This window comes from Hyaena hyaena, unplaced genomic scaffold (genome assembly GCF_003009895.1).
Source record: "Hyaena hyaena isolate Hyena2069 unplaced genomic scaffold, ASM300989v1 scaffold_422, whole genome shotgun sequence".
NCBI classification, from domain to species: domain Eukaryota; kingdom Metazoa; phylum Chordata; class Mammalia; order Carnivora; family Hyaenidae; genus Hyaena; species Hyaena hyaena.
Genome location: NW_024081056.1, coordinates 550,934 through 576,694, shown reverse-complemented (window position 1 = coordinate 576,694; position 25,761 = coordinate 550,934). Strand labels below are relative to the sequence as shown.

The 25,761-nt window shown below is 37.8% G+C and overlaps 1 protein-coding gene across 1 annotated transcript in view; it reads left to right on the top strand.

The window, feature by feature from the left end:
- Positions 1–25,761, top strand: part of PTPRD (protein tyrosine phosphatase receptor type D) — a 533,426-nt gene that overhangs the window by 353,736 nt on the left and 153,929 nt on the right. The window contains exons 14-19 of the mRNA XM_039252611.1: positions 159–352; positions 2,478–2,504; positions 6,893–7,010; positions 9,696–10,283; positions 10,717–10,817; positions 11,623–11,882. Coding sequence (XP_039108542.1) covers positions 159–352; positions 2,478–2,504; positions 6,893–7,010; positions 9,696–10,283; positions 10,717–10,817; positions 11,623–11,882 — 1,288 coding nt within the window. The remainder of the gene's footprint in view (positions 1–158; positions 353–2,477; positions 2,505–6,892; positions 7,011–9,695; positions 10,284–10,716; positions 10,818–11,622; positions 11,883–25,761) is intronic.

Genomic DNA, 25,761 nt, shown 5'->3' with positions numbered 1-25,761 from the left:
GAGCAGATTGGTTGAGCATTTTCATTGCTTGAAAATGTTTGTATTCCACAAAGGAAACATAGTGGGTCTGCCCATTTTTTTTTTAAACCTAAGTAAAGAAAATACTCTGGGTGGGACAAGTGCCTATAATTTTCTTTTATCCAATGATGTTGTTCCAGTTCCTAGTGGTCCTCCTCGCAAAGTCGAGGTAGAGGCTGTCAACTCAACATCTGTTAAAGTCTCATGGCGCTCACCTGTGCCCAATAAACAGCATGGCCAGATAAGAGGATACCAGGTGCATTATGTGAGGATGGAAAATGGTGAGCCCAAGGGCCAGCCCATGCTGAAGGATGTTATGCTGGCTGATGCACAGGTAAGCCTCTGAAATTACATACCTATGTTTTTATTTATTTTTTATACTTTTAGTTTAGTCCTTGAAACAGGCCCTGTTTGTTTTTTGTGGGTTTTTTTTGACATTTTAAAAATCCTGCACAAAATTCTAGTTTTTAAAGCATATGATTTATATTTACCTTCTCAGTCAAAGTTGACAGGAAGTGAGAAACTGAATTGTAATGAACTGACACTCAAGCCTAATTAAAAACATGTAACTGTTTTCTTAAAATACAGATACTCAGCTCTCTACATTTATATCTGAGTTTGCCTTTCTGTCATCAAAAAAATTGATTTGATTTTAATCTAATTAACAGAATTCTAAGCAGCTCTGCTAAAACTCCTTGGAACTAAATTGATCTAATTTCTAAGTGTAAGATTTCTATTGAAGAATAGACATCCTTATTTGAGGAAAGGTATCCAGATAGTATTTTATTTAATACTTAATCAAATCATGTATTCAGAACTAATTTTGATTTCCCAGAAAATGAAGATAATGATCATAAAAATTAATTTACAGTTTCCAAGGAAATAAATGAGAATCCCCTATGTTAAACCAACTTAAGAAAAGTATGAAGAATAGTTGAGTATGTGAGAAATTTTACTGATCCTAGAGTGGTTGTTTATAACCATGCAGTCACAACTTGGCTTTTGTAATTAATTGTTTAAAGCAGAGCATTAAATGTTCCCATTTTATTTCCATAAACTAAAGTGTTTCAAAGGATAATACTATAATAAATTTACCTGTATTCTATATATTTACCTGAAAGGAAGAGAAGATTTCAGTTAACTTATGCTGGGGTTTACATGTTACCCATGGATAGCTTACCTGTGCTGGATCCAGTAGTGTTGGGATGTCATGAATAGGGGAGTTTTCTGCTTATCTAGCAAATTGGTGGCTGGGCATGGAAATGGATGAGGTTTGGGAAATTTGAAATTTATTTCAGTAAAAAATTTCCTCCTTTGTGTGAAAGTGAGGAAGACTGTAAGGAAGACACTATATTGAGAAATATTACATCAGGTTGCCAAATTTTGCATTCTTGTTTCTGTGCAAACAAGAGATCACTACATACCCCTGTGGCTGTAAAGAAAGCATTCCCTAATGTCTTAGTATAATCAACTCACAGAAATGCTTATTTTTCCTTCCACTTTGAAATGTTTTAACTAAAGGGATCTGGATGAGTGGCTTACTTAACCAGCTCCACATCCAGTTGCATGGTTTTAAAGTCTACTTCTGTAAACTTATTTTTTAGATTCATAGTCCTTTAGACTCTGGCTGTTGACTTGCTTTATCTAAATATTTATTTTGTGCTATGTGTGAAACAGAAAGTACTCACAATCTGAAATTAATAAATCCATTGTTGCCTGTGTTTTCTTTTGTAAGTCTAAAATTATGAAAAAGAAAATGTATGGCCACCATGTTCTGATGTCTTCCTTCATTTCCTAGATAATTTTACATTATAAATCTGTAGTTTTGCCAGTGTTTTCATTGTGGTTAATAGAATTATATGGCACAAAATGCCTTGAATGTCAACTGTTTCTTCCCCTCTCTTCTACTTTGTCCTTTTGTTGTTAATGTGCTGATTTTATTTATGTGTATACGTTTTTGGTTGTTTTTGTTGTTGTTTTTGCCTACCTCATATGCCCTCTAACTATTCATTGAAATTGCATTGCATCTTGCAAGACTTCCCTGGGGCTAGAAGATTCCAATATTTTATGAAAGGTATTAATCTAATTAGACATAAGTTAATTGCATAACATAAGGAAAAAGTCAAAATAAATGTCATAAAGTAGTGTATGATTAGAAACATCAAATTTACATTATGCCTTATTGATTCCTTTCAATGAACCACACATTAAAAATATCGATTAGCTGATTTTAATGATAACAATACAAAGCATATTTACTTTTGACCTCTGAATTGAGGGTGAGGGTGGCAGCATACATACCTACTCTTTGGAATTTTATTGTACACACTGCACCAATTGCTTATTTTTTCATTTTTTTTTAATCTAAGGAGGACAGCATTGCCTTTTAAGGCTACAGATTTCTCTTCATTTCTTTTTATTTTGTTTCCCTCTTCCCCAACCTTCTTAATCTCAATCAGTGGGAATTTGATGATACTACTGAACATGTGAGTAATTTTTTGACTGCTTTGTCAAAAACAGATTACAAATGCTTGTTTTTTCTGACACCCCTATTTTACTTATGTTTGATATGCCATCACAAGTTGCTTGGATGCATGAACTAACAAATTAGTATTTTAAAATTATCTTCACTCTATGGTATCCTTTTATTGAGGCTTCTGTTTTGTGAAATTGGCATGGTGCTACTGGTTGCCTAAGAAAATCATGAGCTCTTGTTGGTTTGATGGCTGCTACTAACTCTGCCTTATGACACAGTTAGAGGTGGCATGCTTCAAGTGGAGCATCCCAGATGAGAGATATTAAGCTGTTTCATATAGACTGTTCATAAATCCTACCCCAGGGTTACATTTTAGATGGATAACACAATGTAGATCTGGCACGAATTAATTTTGAGTAAACTTTGAGTAAAACTGAATGAATCATGGCAAGAAGCAGAAAGTATCTGAGAGAAGAATTTTTAAAAATATTTCGATGATTAGATTATGTTATTTATTGAGAACTTATTATTATGTAAAGGGGTCATAGGATGTGACTCTGCCTTCTAAGTGCTTACAGTAGGTGGCTAAGAAGGATGTAAAGTACAGAGAAGTTCCATAAAATACAACAAAAGCAATGACCTCAAGTAATGTGTAATCAATTAATAAAATGAGTGACATTGTCAGTAAGAGCTGTGAGTTCAGAGACCATGGACCAAGATGGTAGAAGAGGTCTTGAAACACAGTTGAGAACTTGAAAGATAAGTAAAGATTGAAGAGTTAGAAAATGTGTGTGTGTGTGTGTGTGTGTGTGTGTGGTGTGTTGGGGAGTTGGAGGGAGGAACATATCTTTTAAAGTATAGGAGAAGCAGTCATTGGGACACTCAAGAATGTGATATAGTCAATTGATAGTGAGCTTTGACAATTTAACATAAATGAAGGGGTTCAGGTCAGTAAATTAGCTCTAACTATGGCTAAGAGATAACTTTTAACATAATGTTGGGAAAACCTGAATTGTCAAGCTAAAGACCTGGCTTTTAACTTTTCAATACTGGAAAAATATAGAAAATTAGAAATAGAAACAATAGAAACAATATACAGGCTTGTAAGGGTATTCTTTCATTTACTTTTTTTTTTTTTTTTTTTTTCAACACACAGGACTCCTGCTGGGAATGTTGGTATATGTGGTGGGCAAGGTATCAGTTTTAGTGGGAATGATAGTGTTTTATAAACTTCATTGACTGTGATCCATAGTAAGAAATGCAGTAAATATCATGACCAGTNAGCTAAAGACCTGGCTTTTAACTTTTCAATACTGGAAAAATATAGAAAATTAGAAATAGAAACAATAGAAACAATATACAGGCTTGTAAGGGTATTTTTTCTTTTATTTTTTTTTTTTTTTTTTTTTTTCCAAAACACAGGACTTCTGCTGGGAATGTTGGTATATGTGGTGGGCAAGGTATCAGTTTTAGTGGGACTAATAGTGTTTTATAAACTTCATTGACTGTGATCCATAGTAAGAAATGCAGTAAATATCATGACCAGTGCATTCATATGTTTAAAATAAAGGTCTTACAAAATGATACCTTACTTTTAAATATATGTAAATTTTAATATTTTGCATTAAAGTCTATTCTGTTTCATTTTCATTTTTTTAAATTTTTTATTGCTTTATTTATTTCTGAGAGAGAGAGACCGCGTGAGCAGGGGAGAGTCAGAGAGAGAGAGGGAGACACAGAAACCAAAACAGGCTCCAGCCCCTGAGCTGTCAGCACAGAGCCCAACACGGGGCTCGAACCCATGAACTGTAAGATCATGACGTGAGCCGAAGTCGGATGCTTAACCGACTGAACCACCCAGGCGCCCCTCTATCTCATTTTCAAAATGCTGGTTATAACTGAGTATATTGATTTCATGACCTACTTAAGTGGGTCATTACATGCAGCTTAAAAACCAGTGACTTAGTGGATAGATTAGAGAGAAAGAAGAGTAAACAGGGGAATTAAAACAACTCTCTTACTAAAGCAGTCATGAAATTATAAAATTCAGCAAAACTGAGGCATCAGAAATGAAAAAGGAACAGTTTTGGTCACTACTTTAAAGATGAAAACCTGCTAAGAATTTGAGGAAGAAAAAAAGATCAAGATCACTCATACGTTTGGAATATGCTCTACCATTCATTAAAGTATAAAAAAAGAGGGGAGTTTTTTCCTGGGAATGACATTTGAGCTTTAGTTAAACTTGAGGGAACAACTGATAATCAAGGGAAAATGTCCACATATTTACAACGTACACGCCTTTGGAGCCCTGATGGAAAATTAAGACAAAATGAATTTAGGATATAGACAGAAAAAAATTCTTTAAAGTTTGGAAATGTGTTTTTTAGGACTAGAGAGAAACACAGCAGGCCAGTAACTGTTTCAAAACATCTGAGAATGCCAACTTTTAACAGGTAGGGGCAATAAGTTGAATGGAAATCAGTTAGGGGAAGACAAAGAGAGTGATGAACATTGGCCATGATATCAGCCACCCTACCCCACAGAGGGTATGGAAATCCCCAAGCGAGTGTGTGCACAGTTTAAAGAAAGAACACATAATGCAAGAGATGATGTGATCCAGGCAGATAGAGGTGTGTCCAGCTGTGATTATACCACTGCAGACAGTTTAACCAATTTCAAATTGCATTACAATTTATTATGCCGTAGCAGTCTTTGCAAGAGAAAGGACATGTGTGGTTAATCCCAGTTTTATAAATGAAAAAGATGTGTATAAGTCTCAGAGTATATTTCTTCCATACAATTTGGTGATAGAGGCAAGCCTTGCTTTTTCTCCCTAGCCTTGCCTACATTCAGCAGAAATCCCGTAGCATGTGTGAGGCACCTTGGAAACAATAATGCTGGTGTTTCCCGTTATAATTTTTGGAATATCCATTATATCTACTGCTGCTCTTGGGTGATTGGATGGTTTTTATAGTCACTTTAATGTTAGTGAAACCATTCCAAGGTCCTGAAAATAAAATCTCTCTCCCAAATTTAGTCTATTCATCTGGCAGGATAATTTTTCCAGTGGCTCTCCAGTATGATACCTGAAATTCTTGAATTTCAACTCTGATGATATTCCTACTATTTTGAGAAAAGAAGACTGTCAAAAGCTGTCATATTTGGGATCAGATTAAATAATTGAGTTCTATGATGCCCCTTAAAACCTGTACAGAGAAATCCTTTTGTCCTCCACACAATCCAGTCCATTCCATGAGCTCTCACTTGCATTGTCTTCAGATGTGGAAGTCAGCGGCATTGTATATTTTCATATCTTGAACCATATTCAATTTGAAAGCAAAGTTATACCAAATATCTGAAAGGGTTTTTGTTTTGTTTTGTTTTGTTTGTTTTTACTGTGGGTGTTTGTGTGTGTGTGTGTGTGTGTGTGTGTACATGTGCGTGCACACATGCATGCACATGCACATGTGTGCGTGTAGTAGCTCTGGAGAAAGTAACACAACAAATTAATAACCACTCTATGTAAAGAATCATATAATCTCCAGTTTGGAATAACAGATCTAAGTCTTATAACCACCACAGTTTGGGACCCTACCTAAGAGAAAACTAGAATTTTAATGGCTTGTGATATTTAACATTTTCTAAATAGAATTAGTTGGGCATACATTCATGATGTGGTAGAAGAAGTACTTTTCTTTTGTTTTATGGCCTACTTCAAATCACCAGAAAATTCTCCTTAGTGTGTAATAATTTTAGTCCATAATCTATATCACTAACTAGTATGTTACTTGAGTCCTAGAAAACTTCTCTGGCTGTTAAGATATCAAATTTCAACAGATCAGCCATTTGGCAAAATACTAGCATGGTGATAAAGCAAGCTACATTGGCATCAGCACCATCACTGGTCTGTGGGCCAGGCGATAGTGGATGCATATTGAAAACTACTGGCATAATATGACTGCCGGTTTATGGATTGTTCTCTATGAGCCAGGCATAGTTGTAAATGTTTACCTGATATAACTCCTTTAATCATTCTATTATTCCAACCTTCACAAGAGAAACTGAGGTACAGAGGGGTGAACTCACCTGCCCTGGATCACCAAGCTAGTAAATAAGGAGATTCAGGTTTAAATTAAAGAATTTAGGAGTTCTGGCTCCAGGTTTCATGTTTTTAACTACTACTTCTTAGAACTACCTTTTAGGATGGCTGAAGTCCCCACTTTAATGTCAGCATGAAAACAGATCATCCATAGCATGAGCTCCAGGCATGAAACTTCCAGTGCTTGGCATGGCTACAGGGAGTAATGAAGCATGCATAGAATGAACATGGATGTTTTGATTTTCCCCCAGGGTATTTGTAGTGTTTTGAATCAGTGTCATTCTATTGTGTCATTTTAGGACATGATTATTTCTGGGCTACAGCCTGAAACTTCCTACTCCCTCACCGTCACAGCCTATACCACCAAAGGAGATGGTGCTCGCAGCAAGCCCAAACTGGTGTCCACTACTGGGGCAGGTAAGCATATCTGTGCATATATGTGCCTTCAACATCTCCCGGGTGACAATAATACTAATTTTCCAAATAGTATGGTGAATTTTATCAGAAGCAATAAGTGGGCTGTGGTCAACTTTTGTGCTTTTTTAAATATACAGTTCAGAAGAAGCAAAGTAAGAGCATACTTTTCCCAAATTATTCAGTCAGTCATTCAACAAATATGTTTTTGAGCACTTAGTACATGTCAGGTAATACTCCCAGTCCTGAGGATACAGCAGTCAACAAAACAGAAATATTCTTCCTACCTGAAACTTATGTTCTGAGTAGGACTAGATAATTAATAAATAGACAAATGGATATATTCAAAAAAATCAGTAAGTGATGTTTTGAGAGAAGCTGAAAAACCAAGATGTGTAGGCATTAAGGCTAGGATAGCCCCTAGGGGCCATTGGAAAGAGGGAGTGGAGTAGGTATCTTAGAGGAAAGTAATTTGAGCTGAGATATGAATGATGTGGAAGAGCAAGTCCTATGAATGTCCAGGCGGAAGATCATGTGGACAGGGATGCCACTCTTTAGCTTCAACCCCTTTCAGCAACAAACCCTTTTAGAAGAGCTGCCATCTTGAACTGGGTTGATGACTTATGGTTTTGCTTTTTGCCATTTTCACCTCCTCAGTCCTTGCTGGAGGATTCTAAGGAGAAGGGGGCAAATCACATAAAAGATGGGGAACAGAAAAAAGAAAAGCAAAAAGGCTACAAAATATCAAATTGCTCCTCTCTGAAGAACAAAGTTTCTTAATGCTCTTTATAGTTAGTTTGATCAGCTCCCATTAGGAAAGCCAGCATGAAGAAAGACCTGACATCGTAAAACCAATAAATTAAGACATAATTACAAAAGGATTCTCCTCCAATCCCTTCATATAGCAGTCTCCCATGGAACACTTAAACTATGATTTGATTTACTCCTCCTAAATCGCTTCTCACACAACTTTTTAAGAACACACCTCTATGTAAAGGCATAAAGCAAAGAACAGCTGTGATGTTGAGTACCCTCCTGGGTGCCATGCTCACTGCCGAATTTGTCTAAATGTCATAAGATTTGCCTCAGTTACATCCTGCCACCTGGAACTGCCTCAAGCAGCAGGATTACAGATGGCAAACCTCCTTTAAGGCAATGTCTTCTACGCTTTTTTCTTCCTTTCTCTCTGTCTCTGTTTCTGTCTCTGTCTCTCTCTCTGTCTCTCTCTCTCTCTGTCTCTCTGTCTCTGTCTCTCTGTCTCTTTCTCTCTCTCTCTCTCTCTCTCTCTCTCTCTCTCTCTCTTTTAAATAGCATTGTATCAAGCTAATTTAATGTCCTGCTTAGGAGATACATATTCAGTGGGGGCATGCCAAATGGCTATGGAACCAGCCTCTATTGAAAGGTAAACAGCCAACGGTAAACACCTGAAATTGAATCCCAAATGAAGAAAATACACTTCTTTCACCTATATTTATAATTGTGTCTTAATTAGTCTGAGATGTCTTACATTAAGTATCAAACTCTTGCTGGCCATAAGATAGGGGTACTATTATATATATCTTTTCCTTATTAGGAGAAGAAAATAGAGAACGTATAGCCAAGGGATATGAATCCCAGTGAAAGAAATAACATTGTCTATTTTAATAACTAAGACTGGCTCATCACTTTTAGTGGCTACACAAAAAGTTATTTACAGTCGTGGATCTTATTCATAGAGACGATTATTTTGGTGTTTCCATTTACAATTTTGGGCCTTTCTTAATCCATGGAGGCATGGGTATTGAAATAGGCAATGCTTATTTTAGGTATCTGCACATTTATTGTCTTTATACTGCCCAACCAAGCCTACTGTGGATCTGTATGAATCCAGATTTATATTCTCTGTAAGAGAAAAGAAAAACTGAATTTTATTTTCTGCCAACCTACTAGTCAAAAAACATTCCCTAGTCATGGTTTATCCACAGGTATTACTATATATCCACAGGATAGACAAGAAGTACAAATTAAATCCATATTAACTCAAAGCAACATTGTTATGAACCTATTAAAAAAAACTTACAAGCAATATAAGAGTATCATTAAGTGTTCGGGCTATAAATTCAGATGGACCTGGGTTTTTCTTAGAGCTTTCTCAATTATCACACATCAGACTATGCAGTTTTCTATCTCTCTGGGTGTCATTTTCTTATCATAGAAAATTAAGATAATAACTAATCAGAGTGTGTAGTCAGGAGTGAAAAATGTAAATCAAGTGAGAAACTACATCTTAGCACCGTGCCTGGTAAATTACATGTACCGAGTAATTAAATATGTTATAATTATGATTCTTACTAGCTATATTTAATTAGCTAATCTTTACTCACCTTCATTTCTGTGGCATGAACCTTCATATGTGTGAAGGTTTGATATGAGAAGATACTATTTTAAACTCCCTTAAATTACTGTTTCAATAAACCTATTGGTCTATTGGTGTCTGTTACCAAATTCTGGTATTTCAGCCTACCTTAATAATTAAGCATGAAAAGAAGCATATTTCTACAAAGGTATATAGACCAAGGCTTTTATATATATATATATATATATATATATAAAATGGGGATTCCCATAGAGTGGTGCTCCCGTTCAGCCGTAATTGAAGTGTGAATGTCTATGTTGGTTGGCCTCAGCATTCCATCCCATGTGTTGCAGTTCCAGGGAAACCCCGGCTTGTGATTAACCACACTCAAATGAATACTGCTCTCATTCAATGGCACCCCCCAGTGGACACATTTGGACCTCTTCAGGGCTATCGTCTAAAATTTGGCCGGAAAGATATGGAGCCACTCACTACTCTTGAGTTCTCTGAGAAGGAAGACCACTTTACTGCTACAGACATCCATAAAGGAGCATCCTATATCTTCAGGCTCTCAGCCAGAAACAAAGTGGGCTTTGGGGAAGAGATAGTGAAGGAGATTTCTGTTCCAGAAGAAGTCCCAACTGGATTCCCTCAAAACCTTCATTCAGAAGGCACCACTTCAACGTCCGTCCAGTTATCCTGGCAGCCACCTGTCCTGGCAGAGAGAAATGGCATTATCACCAAGTATACTCTTCTATATAGGGACATCAATATCCCTCTTCTTCCAATGGAGCAGCTTATTGTTCCAGCTGATACCACTATGACACTCAGTGGCTTAAAACCAGATACCACATATGATGTAAAAGTACGTGCTCACACGAGCAAAGGGCCCGGGCCATATAGTCCCAGTGTCCAGTTCAGGACACTTCCTGTGGATCAAGGTAGGATTTGTCTGCTTATGGCCTTCCTCCTTTAAAGGAATGTCAGTCTTTGGAAATCAGTATTTTGAAGCTATAAATAACTGATCGGACCATTCATGTTAATAGGTTCAGCAAAAGCAAAACAGGTAAAGTATGTAAAACTTATTATGTTTTGGATGCCTTAGATTTCAGTTATAGAATACCAAGCAAGTCTGGCTGCAGCACCCCAATGTTCTCAGGTAAGGAAAATACAACATAGTTGACTAAGTTGAAGAGAAAAGAGATCTTTATGAGAATGGGGTAATAAATGAATAGTGTGAACAGGTAGGCAAATCACACTTCTCTCTCCTATCAAAGCAGATAGCATCTAACTTAAACCTGATGGTCCATGGTGGAAAAGGACAGGTCATATGTTTTTAGGAGTAGTTTAAATACACTGTTTTTCCTTTTCCAGCAGTGTTTGCAAAAAATTTTCATGTCAAAGCAGTAATGAAGACTTCAGTGCTGTTGTCTTGGGAAATTCCAGAAAATTATAATTCTGCCATGCCTTTCAAAGTAAGTTTTTTTTCCTCATTTGTAAGATATAATTGTTGTAAACAGGGGGTGCAGTTCACCTGGGTAAGTTACTTGGAAAACATACACACCACTTAGATTCAGCCACAGACACTTGATTTTTTTCATTTTTGGCTTCCACTCAAAGGATGAGGCAGGAGGCACCTACGGGTGGCATTACTTGTCAGTCACCGTGTAGTTCCAGGATGGACGATTCACATCTAAGCTGTTCTCTTGTTCTTCCACCAGAAAGTGAAATTTACATGGTTTCTACGTCTTTACAATACAGCATCTTAATATTTTAAAAATTTGTTCATTGGTCTGAATTCTTTGTAAGTTTTAAACTCTAATTTACAGTTGAGAGCTGTTGAGAGATATTAACAAGAAAGCAAGTCTATGAAATATAAAGAATATAGAATAGAGAAACACTTTTGAAAGCAATAATATACTTAGGAACAGGAATAGAAATGTTTAGAAAAAAAGTGATGTGGATAATACATTCAAAATCTACAGTATTTCTGCCTATTTTCCATTAAGATTATATGCAACCAAGAGGTTAAATATCGAAAATATTGTACATTTCTTTGTGTATTTTTGATCAACTTGAAACTATTGTATAATTATGCACTGAGGACCAAAAGAAAACCTGATACAACCTCTAGAATGTATGAACACTTCCAGGCTTAGGAATTGTCCAAAATTAGAAGTGACCTGATATACATGTTCTATAAACAAGTGCACATGAGTTGAAAAAATCTGTGTTGCCTCTCTGAAAAGCAGATCTCCCTGACTGGTTGTATGTCTCTAGATTCTTTATGATGATGGGAAAATGGTGGAAGAGGTGGATGGCCGAGCTACACAGAAGTTAATTGTCAATCTAAAGCCTGAGAAATCATATTCATTTGTGCTGACGAATCGTGGAAACAGTGCTGGTGGGCTGCAACACAGGGTAACAGCAAAGACTGCACCAGATGTACTTCGTACGAAGCCTGCCTTCATTGGGAAGACCAATCTGGATGGCATGATCACTGTGCAACTGCCTGAAGTACCCGCCAATGAGAATATAAAGTAAGTTGACTGAGGGGCTGGGGCTGAAGGATAGAAATGTAAGGAAGTGAGAAAAGAAAACTCAACCAAGTTTTGTTGCACCATGTTCTCATGTTCATTGTAACACAGATTCTCATTAATTTAACATTGAATTTTTTTAAATGTAACTTAGGAGAGATGGACATATAAAAAGGAGTTTGTGTTATAGAATACAGAATAAGGTGAATAGTTGAATAACTCTGGTGTTTGGCAAATGTTATTATAATAGTGAGGAAGTCTTAGCATGAAGCTGAAAGGAACTTTGTGAAATGAGATAGCATATGACACTGTTGTTTTATATGTGTGCTGAAAGGAAACATTTAAAAAGTTAAAGTTCAGGGTGACATTGGAACAAAAAATGAAAGTTAAAAAATGCAAGTTTTCTGTTTTGGATGGAGCTGAATTGAAAAAAATAAATAAATCTAGTCAATTAAGTGGTTACTTGGTTGTATATAGCTAGTTGATTGTAGCCAGTACATTTTATAACCAGTATAGCCAGCTGGTTGTAGCCAATAGCAGGAAAAAAATATATTGTCACTGCTGTCTATTAAGTATGAGTATTGAGGCTGACCCTGGAGTACAAAAGAAGATGTGATCTCTGTCTTCAAAGAATTAGCATAGGCACACCTGGGTGGCTCATTTGGTTGAGTGACCAAATTGGGCTCAGGTCATGATCTCACAGTTCGTAGGTTTGAGCCCTGTGTCAAGTCCATGCTGACAGCTCAGACCCTGGAGACTGCTTCAGATTCTGTGCCTCCCTGTCTCTCTGTACCTATCCTGCTCATGCTCTGTCTCTCTCTCAAAAATACATAAACATTAAAAATGATTTTTTTAAAAAAACTAGCATGGGGGGGCGGGTAACAGAGTAACAGAAAGAAGCAATACATGCTAATGATAGAATTATACTCTATCTTAAGAGCAGCCAACCTAAAATGAAATGGGTCAAAGAAGTTTCTAATTTAATCTTTAAGGACAGGTAGGACACATACAAAAAAATCGTAGAGAGCTTATACGCAAAGGCTCATTAGTGAAGGAAGCAAGTTATTTTGTAAGGCCTGGAGAAGAGAAGTAAAAGAGGAATACAAGAGCCAAGTTACACTCAGAAATTGGGACTATATCCTATAGACAATGGGAATTCATTAAAGCTTTTTTATGCAGGAGAATGGTGTGTACCGTTTTTTAAATACCCAAGTTCCCTTTTTTCATTTTAGGAAATGTGTGTTGAGTATCTGCTGCAAGGTAGAGTATTGCTCTGCCTACTTGCTTTCCCATTGCTTCTATCTCACATGATCATGTTTAGATGAAACTGGCTATGAATGATTTGAAGGTCAAGCAGAAGCGTTTATACATAGTGTATGGACCATTGGGATCTTCACATTTAGCAGCAATCTGGTGACATTATTGGGACAGTTCTTAGGGAAGGTGGCTCCTGAAGGCATATGTTGGAAGGACTGGAGCACTATAGAGAAAAGTGTTGGCTGCCATTGCATAGTTGGTTGATTCTAAGTAAATGACAAGATTCTTAAATCAGATGGCAAATAGGGAAATAAGATGCAGAGAACAGTAGTGTAGTATGAATTGGTAACCACTTTAATGAAGGATCAGTCAGAAGAAAGTGCCATAGATGACATAGATGAGAGTTGAGCTTGGATGACAAAGTAAATGATGCCACCATTTAGCCTAAGAGATGAAAAATCAGGAAGAAATTGATGACTTCAACTTTGTATATGTTTTATGTGAGGTACCAGTGAAATATCTAATTAAAGATGTGAGTTTAAAGAAATTGCTATGATTATAGATAGAATGTTAGAAATTATCATGGAAAGAGACAGAATCACTAAGGCAGTGTGGTGAAGACATGAAGCAAAATGCTAAAGTAAAGGTGTCAGGATGAAAAGAGCAAGTAGAGGACAGAGTGGGATTTATTACAGAGTTAAATGGAGAACCAAGCCAAGGCAAGTTCTTAGCAAAAGAATTTTCAGGATATGTACCATCAAGAATTTCCAAGGGTCCAGAAAACTTAAAGAAGATGACTGAAAAAAATTCAGCTATTAAAAAGTATAGTTATAAATGAGAAGTTTTTAATGTAGAGCCTTGGTTTCAATTTAGGAAAGTCTAATAATTAGCTACTTTAGACTGAGCTAAAACCCAGTCTTCCAAACGTAACTTTTTGTTCTTATTTTTTTGGTGAAATAATTAGAGGATTTCAATCAAATAGTGGTTGTTCCAAATGATTATGACTAAAATAAATTCACTGCTAAATAAGATCTCCTTTCTTTGTCCACCCTTCTTTTTCTATAATTCAGAAAACTGGATATGAGAATGGAATGTAAGTGTAATTTTTATCTCAACAAAATTGAATATGAAAGTGAGATTATATTTATCCATTTTTGTTTAAATAATCTGTGGATTTCTTTTTAAAGTTTTTTAACGTTTTTATTTATTTCTGAGAGAGAGAGAGACCACATGAGCAGGGGAGGGTCAGAAAGAGAGGGAGACACAGAATCAGAAGCAGGCTCCAGACTCTGAGCTGTCAACACAGAGCCCAACTTGGGGCTTGAACCCATGAACCATGAGATCATGTCCTGAGCTGAAGCCGGACGCTTAACCAACTGAGCCATACAGGTGCCCCTGTGGATTTCTTTTTAATCTCCCATCCTAGTTCCAGGCAATGTTTCAGGGATATAGCAGAGATAATGCTGACTTTTTCACTGCTCTGACAAAACATAGTTAATTGAGGAATTTAGACAAGTAGAGTCCGTTGAAGTGGAGTTTTACTATACCAAAGATAAGATGGATCAGGGAGACCAAAGGAGGAGCTCCTAACCCCAGTAGCTCAGGGTGGGTTCCCAGAGAAAGTGACATTGAAACTGAAGCTTAAAGAATGACAAAAGCCTGGTCGGTCATGGGAGTGGGGTTGGGGAGATGCTGTTTCAGGCAGAAGATAACATATGTGATACCACAGAAACAAGAGAAAGACTGGCACTTCTCATCTGGCCAACTCTTTTTTTTAATTTCTATTAAAATGTTTAATTTTTTTATTGTTTTATTTATTTCTGAGAGAGAGAGAGAGAGAGAGAGAGAGAGAGAGAACGTGAGCAGGGGAAGGTCAGAGAGAGAGGGAGACACAGAGTCCGAAACAGGCTCCAGGCTCTGAGCTAGCTGTCAGCACAGAGCCCGATGCAGGGCTCAAAACCACAAACTGTGAGATCATGACCTGAGCCGAAGTCAGACTCTTAACCAACTGAGCTACACAGGGCCCCTCATCTGTCTACCTCTTACCCACCCACTAAGACATTTCATGTGGCATCCAACAAATATGTATTCTATACATAGTGTATTGCCAATGCCAGGTCTGGAAAACAGAAACATGACTGAGACAATGGTGGCATAACAGATACCCTCCCCACCAAAAAAAAAAAAAAAAAAAAAAAAAATCACATTAATATAATGGAGTAAGGATTGCCAGAGTTCCAGACCAAGTTGGGTGTCAGGGGAGACATCTAGAAAGAGCTGATATTTAATCTGAGTCATGATGGATGGGAAAGATTTAGAAAAGGTAAAATAGTTACAAACATGAAAGAACAGGGAAAAGATACAGAGTATAAACTTAATTCAAAAACGTGAACTGTCTATTCAAGGAAAGAGCAATTGAAAGATGAAAATAGTATAATTTGTAGTATTGTTATTAATTTGCAAGACTTTAAAAAAAAAGTCTAGTGGCTGCTTACCAAATTGGCTTGCAAGATTGTATTAGACATTATCAGAAAATGGCATTTTAGTCTTTTGATGGTAGATCTTTGGTTCATTTTCCAACTTCTGAATGAGTTGAGAACATTGCGGAATATAGTCTATCTTTTACTGCTTTGCTTTACCTTGTTCAATTTTCACTTTGTTTTATTTGTATACTTCCTCCTCCTATATTTTAAATGGGAATTGGGGAAAACAGACAAAACTTTGGTAACACAGAGAAAAGACCATTATGATACATAAAAAGAAAGAAAATGATTTTGGGGTGGGGATGTGTTCTAGAAATGAATTAAAGATTCTCACAAATAGATTCTAGTCTCTCTGGAAAGAAGAGCAAAAGGCAAAGTAGGTAAGTATGTGGGGAAAAGTGTCAGAAAAACAAGAAATCAAGAACAAATCTTCTGTTAGCAAAACAAACAAAAAACAATGCTGAATAACCTATATACATAGGACTTTTTAAAAGGATGGTAACACAAAGTTACCCATCCAGTCTTCATGTGGCACTGACCATTATTACAGGAAGCTGTGTGCCATGCTATGCCACTTACAGCTGTTGGCAAATTCAGAAATGAGAAAGGAATGTGGCTTGTGGTTCAATATGCCATGGGAGACATGAGAAGAGGAAACAGGATTGATACCAGAGCTGTGGGCTGGGTTTCTAACTTGCATTTCGGTGAATGTTATTTAGAAAATACTTCCCATTTTCTTTTCTAGTAAAATGCAGTTTTGGTGATTGAATGTCTATTTTATCTACAGAAACCATACTTTTCTCATTTCTGGCCAAGCTCATTGAGAAGTCTTGATCCCTACCCCCAGCTCCTCCCCCAGACACAAATCTATCTCTTGTAAATATAGCACAATTGTGACGCATTGCCCCTATATTCTTTCATGCTTGGTTTTTGCATAGAAGCAGGGAGCTCCCTCAGGGAAAGGCTACATTTCTTGTGAAATAGCCTTGTAGGTACTGCAGGTTCTGATACCAGGAATCTGGGGTGCTTCAACCTTGTATTTGGATAGATGTTTGGGGGCAGAATGCCAGTCAGAAAACTTAGCAACTTTATCGTTCTCCTGAAGCAAGTTGTGACAAAGGGAACATCCCTGATTTTATAAAGGAAGTTCTGGGTGGTAAGGATAAAAGTACTACATGGATTGCACTAAGAGATAAGCTGCCAGAAGTTATCCAATGTTAGTTAATTTCATAGTAGTCATTTTATATTTATGAAAAACTAAAACAAATAAGAGCATTTTATGGAATTTTAAATGTCTTTGGTCTTACTAAATTGGCTTTCAGGTTGGCCTACTCTTACTTCTTCTTTTTTCTTCTTTTATAGTTTATTGTCAAGTTGGTTTCCATATAACACCCAGTGCTCATCCCACCAAGTGCCCTCCTACATGCCCATCACCCCCTTCCCCTCTCCCCAACACCCCCTCAGCCCTCAGTTTGTTCTCAGCATTCAAGAGTCTCTCAGGATTTGCCTCCCTCTCTCTCTGCTATTTTGCCCCTTCTTCCACTTCACCCTCCGTTAACTTCCTCCTAATCCACCTATACGTGCAAACATATGGTATTTATCCTTCTATGCCTGACTTATTTTGCTCAGCATAACACTCTACTTCCATCCATGTTGGTACAAATGACCAGATTTCTTTCTTTCTCATTGCCATGGAGTATTCCATTGTATAAATATACCACATCTTCTTGATCCATTCATCAGTTGATGGACACTTAGCTTCTTTCTATGTTTTGGCTATTGTTGAGAGTGCTGCTATGAACATTGAGGTACATGTGCCCCTATGCCTCACCACTCCTGTATCCTTTGGGTAAATTCCTAGTAGTGCATCTGCAGGGTCATAGGGGAGTTCTATTGTTAATTTTTTGAGGAACCTCCATATTATTTTCCAGAGAGGTTGCACCAGATTACATTCCCACCAACAGTGTAGGAGGGTGCCCGTTTCTCCACATCCTTGCCAGCATCTATAGTCTCCTGATTTCTTCATTTTAGCCACTCTGATCAGCGTGAGGTGGTATCTCAGTGTGGTTTTGATTTGTATTTCCCTGATGATGAGGGACGCTGAGCATTGTTTCATGTGTCTGTTGGCCATCTGGATGTCTTCTTTGGAGAAGTGTCTATTCATATCTTCTGCCCATTTCTTCACTGGATTATTTGTTTTTCAGGTGTGGAGTTTGATGAGTTCCTTACAGATATTGGATACTAGCCCTTTATCTGATATGTCATTTGCAACTATCTTTTCCCATTCTGTCAGTTGCCTATTAGTTTTATGGATTGTTTCCTTTGCCATGCAGAAGCTTTTTTATCTTGATGAGGTCCCAGGAGTTCATTTTTGCTCTTGATTCCCTTGCCTTTGGGGATGTGTCAAGTAAGAAATTGCTGCAGTGGAGGTCAAGAAGGTTGTTTTCTGCTTTGTCCTCTAGGGTTTTGATGGTTTCTTGTCTCACATTCAGGTCCTTTATCCATTTTGAGTTTATTGTTGTGTATGGTATGAGAAAGTGATCTAGTTTCATTCTTCTGCATGTTGCTGTCCAGTTCTCCCAGCACCATCTGTTAAAGAGACTGTCTTTTGTCCATTGAATACTCTTTCCCACTTTGTCAAAGATTAGTTGGTCATACATTTGTGGGTCCAATTCTGAGTTCTGTATTCTATTCCATTGGTCTCTGTGCCTGTTTTTGTGCCAATACCATACTATCTTGATGATGACAGCTTTGTAGTAGTGGCTAAAGTCCAGGATGGTGATGCCTCCTGTTTTGGTTTTCTTCTTCAATATTACTTGGGCTCTTCGGGGTCTTTTATGGCATGCTCATGAGTCGGAAGAATAAATATTGTTAAAATGTCATTACTACCCAAAGCAATCTACACATTCAATGCAATCCCAATCAAAATTGCACCAACATTCTTCTCAAAACTAGAACAAACTATCCTAAAATTTGTATGGAACTACTTTTTCTTCTTTTAAAGAAGATATTTTTGGAACCATGGTTTATAAAGTTGCTTCATAGAGGGGCGCCTGGGTGGCTTAGTCGGTTAAGCGTCCGACTTTCGCTTAGGTCATGATCTCGCGGTTCGTGGGTTCGAGCCCCGCGTCGGGCNTTAAGAACTTGCAATAAACTATGAAAACGTGTTCAGGAGTCACAATCTCAAAGACCAGCAGAGCCTCTGGAGTCTAGAACCACTGATCACACAAAAGAAGCCTCAAATCTAGATTATTTGCATTCTCAATTTTTAAATGTTGACACCTCGTTTAAAAAGTTTCAAACACTGGGGCGCCTGGGTGGCTTAGTCGGTTAAGCGTCCGACTTTCGCTTAGGTCATGATCTCGTGGTTCGTGGGTTTGAGCCCTGCGTCAGGCTCTGTACTGACTGCCAGCTCAGAGCCTGGAGCCTGTTTCAATCTGTGACTCCCTCTCTCTCTGACCCTCCCCTGCTTACGCTGTCTCTCTCTCTCTCCTAGAAATAAATAAAACATTAAAAAAAAAATTTAAATAAATAAATAAATAAATAAAGTTGCTTCATAGAATGTGTGTACCATTACTAGTTTAATGTATTAATATTATCATCTGTTTAATGTTTAATGATAAATAATTCATTACATGGTCGTCAACTGCAGTGGTAAAGACATAAATGTGTATAGTGCTTTACGGTTTACCAAAGACATTTGAATGGTTTCTTTAAGTCACAAAATCCTGTGAGGTAGTTATTCTCCCCATTTACAGGTGAGTAAAGTCAGGTTTAGGGATACTAAATGGCCTGGCCACAATCATAAAGTTTATACTAAGAATAGTTATAAAAGTGACAAGAGCTTGCTAGTTGCTGTGTAAAGGCACTACACACATTAACCAGTGGAGTCTTCACAAGAATTCTGCTTATCATTTTATACCTGCGGAAGTTATGAGGTTGACTAACTTGCCATGGCCACACAAGAGCAGAACCAGCGAGGAAGATTTGAACCCAGACAGTCTGGCTCCAAGCCCACATGTTGAGCCATGCCCATAGAATTTATTGGTCAGACCAGGGCATTTTTTCCCCTAGGGCAATTGATAAACAATTAAGAACTCAAGGAAAAATCAGAATGGACAGAACTGCCCCAGACACAAAGCTTAGAACCAGGAATAATTAGGCACATGTGTCTGGTCATTGATAATGGAAGTGTATGTTATGGATAATAAAATGAGTAGTTTGCCATGACAATTCAGATGAAAGGTAAAGGGAGAGGCTTCCCAGAGTCCAGCATTATCATTCCCCATTTTACAAAAAAGGAAAATGAGGCTCAAGATAATTAAGGAACTTAACTTGTCTGACAACTAGCTAAAATGATTGAAAACCTTAATTTAAACATAGAGCCCGGAAAGATCATTCAACCTGCTTCCGTTTTCCTATAGTAAATTTATTTGATTTAAACAATATATACCTGGGGCACCTGGGTGGCTCAGTCAGTTAAGCATCCGACTTCAGCTCAGGACATGATCTCATAGTTCGTGGGTTCGAGCTCCGCATCAGGCTCTGTGCTGACAGCTAGCTTAGAGCCTGGAGCCTGTTTCAGATTCTGTATCTACCTCTCTCTCTCTGACCCTCCCCTGTTCACGCTCTCTCTCTCTCTCTCTCTCTTTCTCAGAAATAAGTAAAAATTTAAACCGTATATACCCAAATAGCCATGGCAAACTATACATATACATACACGCACACATACAGACACACACACACACACATATGATTATGCAAGGAATGACATTCATCATTAAATTCTGAGTCAGATTTTGACCTCCTGGTTAAATAATGAGTTTGAGAATGCTAATATATTCTGCTAATACAAAAAGCCTGGCTGAATTTGAAGTGGGACCACCACAAAGAACAGAGCTTGCCTTCCCAAATAATTATATGGAGCTGATCCCCTTGGTGATAACATATTAAATAAAATTAGTAAAACTTTACTTAATATAATTAAAATTCTGAAGGTTAGATTTAACTTATCTAATTAAAGCTAATATACTGGGAAAACACAGCTTACTTTATAAGTAGTCAGGGCATTTGCAGATATATTGATTCTGAAGTTATTTATTTTTCTACTAGTTTAATAGATAAAGTCTATGTAAAAAAAAATGTGTTTTGAGCTTAAAGCTCCAAGCTTGACTTAAACAGACAAATCATAGTATAAACTTTAATTTTATCCATATAGAAGAAGCTGATCTATTTCCAAAAAAATTTTTTTTCCATTTCAAGCAAGTTCTTTCAGTTCATAAGATTTGGTTGATTTGAATTTGCAGGGTCATCTTAGCTCCCCATTTCACTTTTCCTATCTGAATCATCTTTTTCCCTCTTATTATCCAGGGAAATTAGAATGAAGATCACTGCTACATTGGTAAAGAAAAAAACTTTTGCAATAAAGAACTGTTTTCTATAAACAGTATTTGGCCATGTCATCGCTGGTTTGGAGAAAGAAAATGCTGGATTGAGATTGAGAGTAGGAAGTTCCAGTTTTATTTTTAAGCGTATTTATTTATTGAGAGAGAGAGAAAGAGAGAGAGAGCAGTGAGGCAGAGAGAGAGGGAGGGAGAGAATTCCAAGCTTGACATGGAGCTTGATCTTATAAACCATGAAATCATGGCCTGAGCTGAGTCCAGAGTCGGATATTTAACCAACTGAGCACCCAGGCAACCTGAGAGTTGGAAGTTCTCTTCCATTAGGAAGAGAAGGGCTCCAAATGTTTGTGACTGCCTGGTTTAGGGACATATAAGCTCCCAAGAACCACCTATTCCACCCACTTACAATTTTCAGTGGCAAAAAAAAAAAAAAAAAAAAAAAAATTAGTGATAAAATGGCAAAGATGAAAACCATTCCAGGGAGGTTATATGTACAGTTGCTTTAGCAATACATTTCTAAATATACAGGTCTTAAATAGTATAAGAAAATTATAGACTAAAAATGGCCCATTGAGACCATACAATAGGTAACTGATCTAATCAGAGAGAGGTCAGAAAAGGTTTTCATTAGAAATTAAAAAAGTAAGTTGCTCTTTGAAGAAGTAGAGGAGTTAACTTTGGACTTGTGGAAGTGACAGAAGGTTCTAGGCAGATCCATCTGCCTAGATCAATGATCAAGAATGATCAAGGAGTGATGACAGGATAGACCAAGTTAAATTCAAGAAACTAAAAGCCCATGAGGGCATAACTCAGAGGGTGTGGAGAGCCAGATTTAGGCAAGATTCTGCTGAGTCTTATAATAATGTGTGGCCTTTATCCCAAGCGCAATGATAATTCATTGGGATGTTTTTAAAATGGTAGTGGTATAATCGTTGTATGTTGCAAAGTGTAAGTTTCAGAGTCTGGACTACAGAGTGTTATACTGAAAGAAGAGAGATAGTCAGGAGACCAAGATAGCAATCCTGGCATGAGACACTGATAAGAGGCTGGAATGGTGGCTGCAGAGATAGGAAGAAGTAAATGGACTACAAATAGAGTATAGAAGTAATGGGGTTGGGTGGCGTATTGGATATGAGAGAGGGAAAGAGTTAAAGCAAATTGTCAATGATAACACCTAGGGTTATAGCAAATGGCCCGTGATACAATGGTGGAAGATTTATTTTAGAGAGATCCTGTTTTTTTTTTAATTTTTTTAATTTTTTTTAAGTTTTGTAATGCTTATTTCTGAAAGAGAGAGAACGAGCATGCAGGGGAGGGGCAGAGAGACACACACACACAGAATCCGATGCAGGCTCAAGGCTCAGAGCTGTCAGCACAGAGCCTGATGTGGGGCTCAAACCCACAAACCATGAGATCATGACCTGAGCCAAAGTCAGATACTTAACCAACTGAGCCACTCAGGCACACACTCCCCTGTTTTGTTTTAACCACAGTAAATTTGAGGTAGTTTTTGATGTTGAAATGGAGACATGGAGTTGAAATTGGATAAACCTGTGGAGTCAGAGGACCATTCTGGGATGAAGATAAGAATCTGCAGATAATTTGCACCTAGGTCATAACTGATGTGCTGAGAAATGTATGAAGAAGGAGTAAAGAAAAATCCTTGACCAGATCTTGAGAGATTCCATTACTTAATAGCTGGGTAGTGGATAATAAATTCTGTTTAGGAAATAAGGTTAGTATGGTGAGAGATGTAAGCAGAAAAGCAGGAGAATTGGATACAGAGAAATGGCTGAGAATGTTTCATGGAGGGTCTTGTTAACATTTTCAGATTCTGCTAAGAGATTCCCTAGGACAAAAGTCAAAAACTCTTCATTTGATACAGTACTACCAAGGTCACTGAGGACCCTGGCTTGGACAATGAAATAGACTAATGAGGCAGAAGCTAGTATACAGTTGGCTACAGAGTAAGTGGGAGACAAGGTAATGGAGAACACAGGTCTCCTCAGAATTTGTGTAGTGAGGGTATGACAGAGTGAGAGAGTTGACTAGAGTGGGATGTGGTTGGAAGCTAATAGAATCCAAAGGGGAGGGAGAAGTTGGTACATGAGAGATAAGAGGTACAATGTATAGTCAACTTCCTAAGGGACTGGATGATGGGAACCAATTCAAGAAAATGATTGGCCTTAACAAATGGAGCCACCCCCTCTACTGTGCCCAAAGGACAGATTATGGTTTATGTTCAGATGTGGGTAGCCTTGCATTTCAGTATATTGAAGATGAGAGAATTTTAGTCTGAATGCTTATAGTTTCTCTTTACTTAGATATAAGTCATCTTCTGGGGGATGGGGGGAGGAGGTAAGGATGTCGAAGTTTTGAGGCCAAGGGAGAAAGTTTAAAAACCTTGTACAAAATGGAAGGATGAGGCCATTAGAGGGGTTTGGGTGGAATGGCTAGGCAGCATTGAAAGCCTGAGTTTGCTGAATATGAATTTATGGAATCATTCTCCCCATGCATTATTTCTCAAGCTTATGCTATTCCTTGTGTTCAGGCATAAAGAAAGGCAATTGTAGATTTTAGCTAATGTAGAGTGGAAGAAACAGGATCTAGAAAAAGAGTCAAAGGTCTTAGAGCACTGGGTGGTGCATGGGCCAGCCCTCTGGCAATTGAAATCGCCCAAGATGATGACAGAACATGGGAGAGAAGAAAGACCCTGGTGGCAGGGTGACAGAGGTTAAGAGAAAGAGAGAGAGGAAAGAAAGAATTCTGAAGAGTTTTGTAAATGGCAAAAATCAGTGAGAAAAGAGAATAATATAGCTGAAATATATGAGCTTCAAAAAAAGAGGCACTTGTCTTTTTGCTTGCTTTTATTGTTAGCGAAAGAGTGGAGGGGGAAAATGCCTGTGATAAGCACCAGTGAGCCAGGAGGGAAACCCTAGGCCCTACATCTGAGGTTCCAGGGTGGAGGAGGGGCATGAATAAACAGCCACCACATGAGAAGCCTGTGAGGGTAGCAGGATTGTCAGGGGAAAACCAGGTTTCAGGAAAAGCAAAGACATATGGGTGTTTACAAAGCCATGTTTGCAGAGAACACAGCTGAAATGCGTGGATTTAGTCCTAAGCAACACTTTCTTATAATATGGAGTTCCAAATTCCCTAGGTCACATTTCTTTCAATGAGTAAGAGCTGCTTTGAAGCCGCTCCACCTTGACTGCTCTAGATGAATGCCTTGGACATCAGGAGACAGAAAAGGCATGCATATACAGCCACAGTGTTAATTATTTGCTATGGGGGAGGCTGTTCAATTCTTATCCCAGCTCCAAGTTAAACACTTAGTTGGGGAATACTGCAGAAGAAAAGGGAAGATTATTTTTTCCTGTACAAGAAGAGCAATTCAAGTATGAAAGCAGGATAACAATTAATAGAATTCATCATCTTAACCTTGATTTACAAGATTCTGAATGACGACAGTGGGAGCTCTCTGATAAGGTGTAAGTATCATTACTTTAGGTGAAGAGAAGCTGTCCTGACTTAGTACAACTGGTAGTGAAAAGCAAGAAGTTCCCTGACGAGTGAGTTTATCAAGTACATCTGCAGTGTTATTCTGCATGCTCACTTGCAGCCCCTGTCATTCTTCTCCAGGCTCATTTAACATGATGGACTTGTTTGGCAAATCCTTCAGGTGGTGGGAGGATAGGTAGGGGAGGAAGCTTACTCTGGATCATAAAGTACAAGATACTGGCCTTTTTCATACACTCCAGCTCTTCCTTCTCCCCCTCCCCCCACCAAATCATCATGATTATTGGTAGGAGAGAAAATGATTGGCTAGGTGATGTGATTCTGGGAGACTACTGATGAGTTGCTGAGAGCACCATAGTTGTCTGATGTGACCTGAATTCTTGATTGGGGAGAGAAAAAAAAATGTTTAACAAGTTCTTTAACTTGCATCTCAGGGAATTGTCACTGACTCCTATTGAATAACATCGTTCAGATGCATCTCTCCTACCATGATGGTCTGTACTAACAATTGTAGCTTGCATCAGCTTGGTGCCATTATCACACATTGGGCTCTCCTTTTTCAGAGAATTCAGGGATGTTAAATGATCAGCCCAAGATCACACAGCAAATTAGTGACAGAGCTTAAATTCTGGGCCAGATATGTTTCTAGATGCCATATTCTTCACCAAAACACTCTAAAATAGCACTGTTCAATATTATGAAAGGCACACCAGAAATTTTAAATCTTATATAGCAAAAAGTACAAAGAAATGGGTAAAATTAAATTTAATATCATTTTATTTTACCTACCATACCCAGAATATTATCATTTAACATATGGTCACTATTAACAATTTATTGTTGTGATATTTTGCATTTATTTTTCATACTAAGTCTTCAAAATGCAGTGTCTTTAACACTTTGAACACATTTCAGCTGAGACTAGCCACATTTCGGGTGCTCGATAGCCACAAAGGGCTAGTGGCCCCCCTGTTGGATAGTGCAGCTCTAGCCTGTGTTTATGGAAACAGAGTTCTTTATCACCAGCTTTTACTGAGTTTAATGCAGGTTTTGTTTGATACAAGTAGAAAGAGGCCTTCCTAAGTGTACTGTTGGTCTCTGTAATATAATGTAAGCCAAAGTCCCTAGTGCCTATCCTGCAGTGCCTTTCTCTGTGTGACAGTCTTCTCTTCTAGAAGTGTGTGTGTAGGGGCACCTGGGTGGCTCATTCGGGTAAGCATC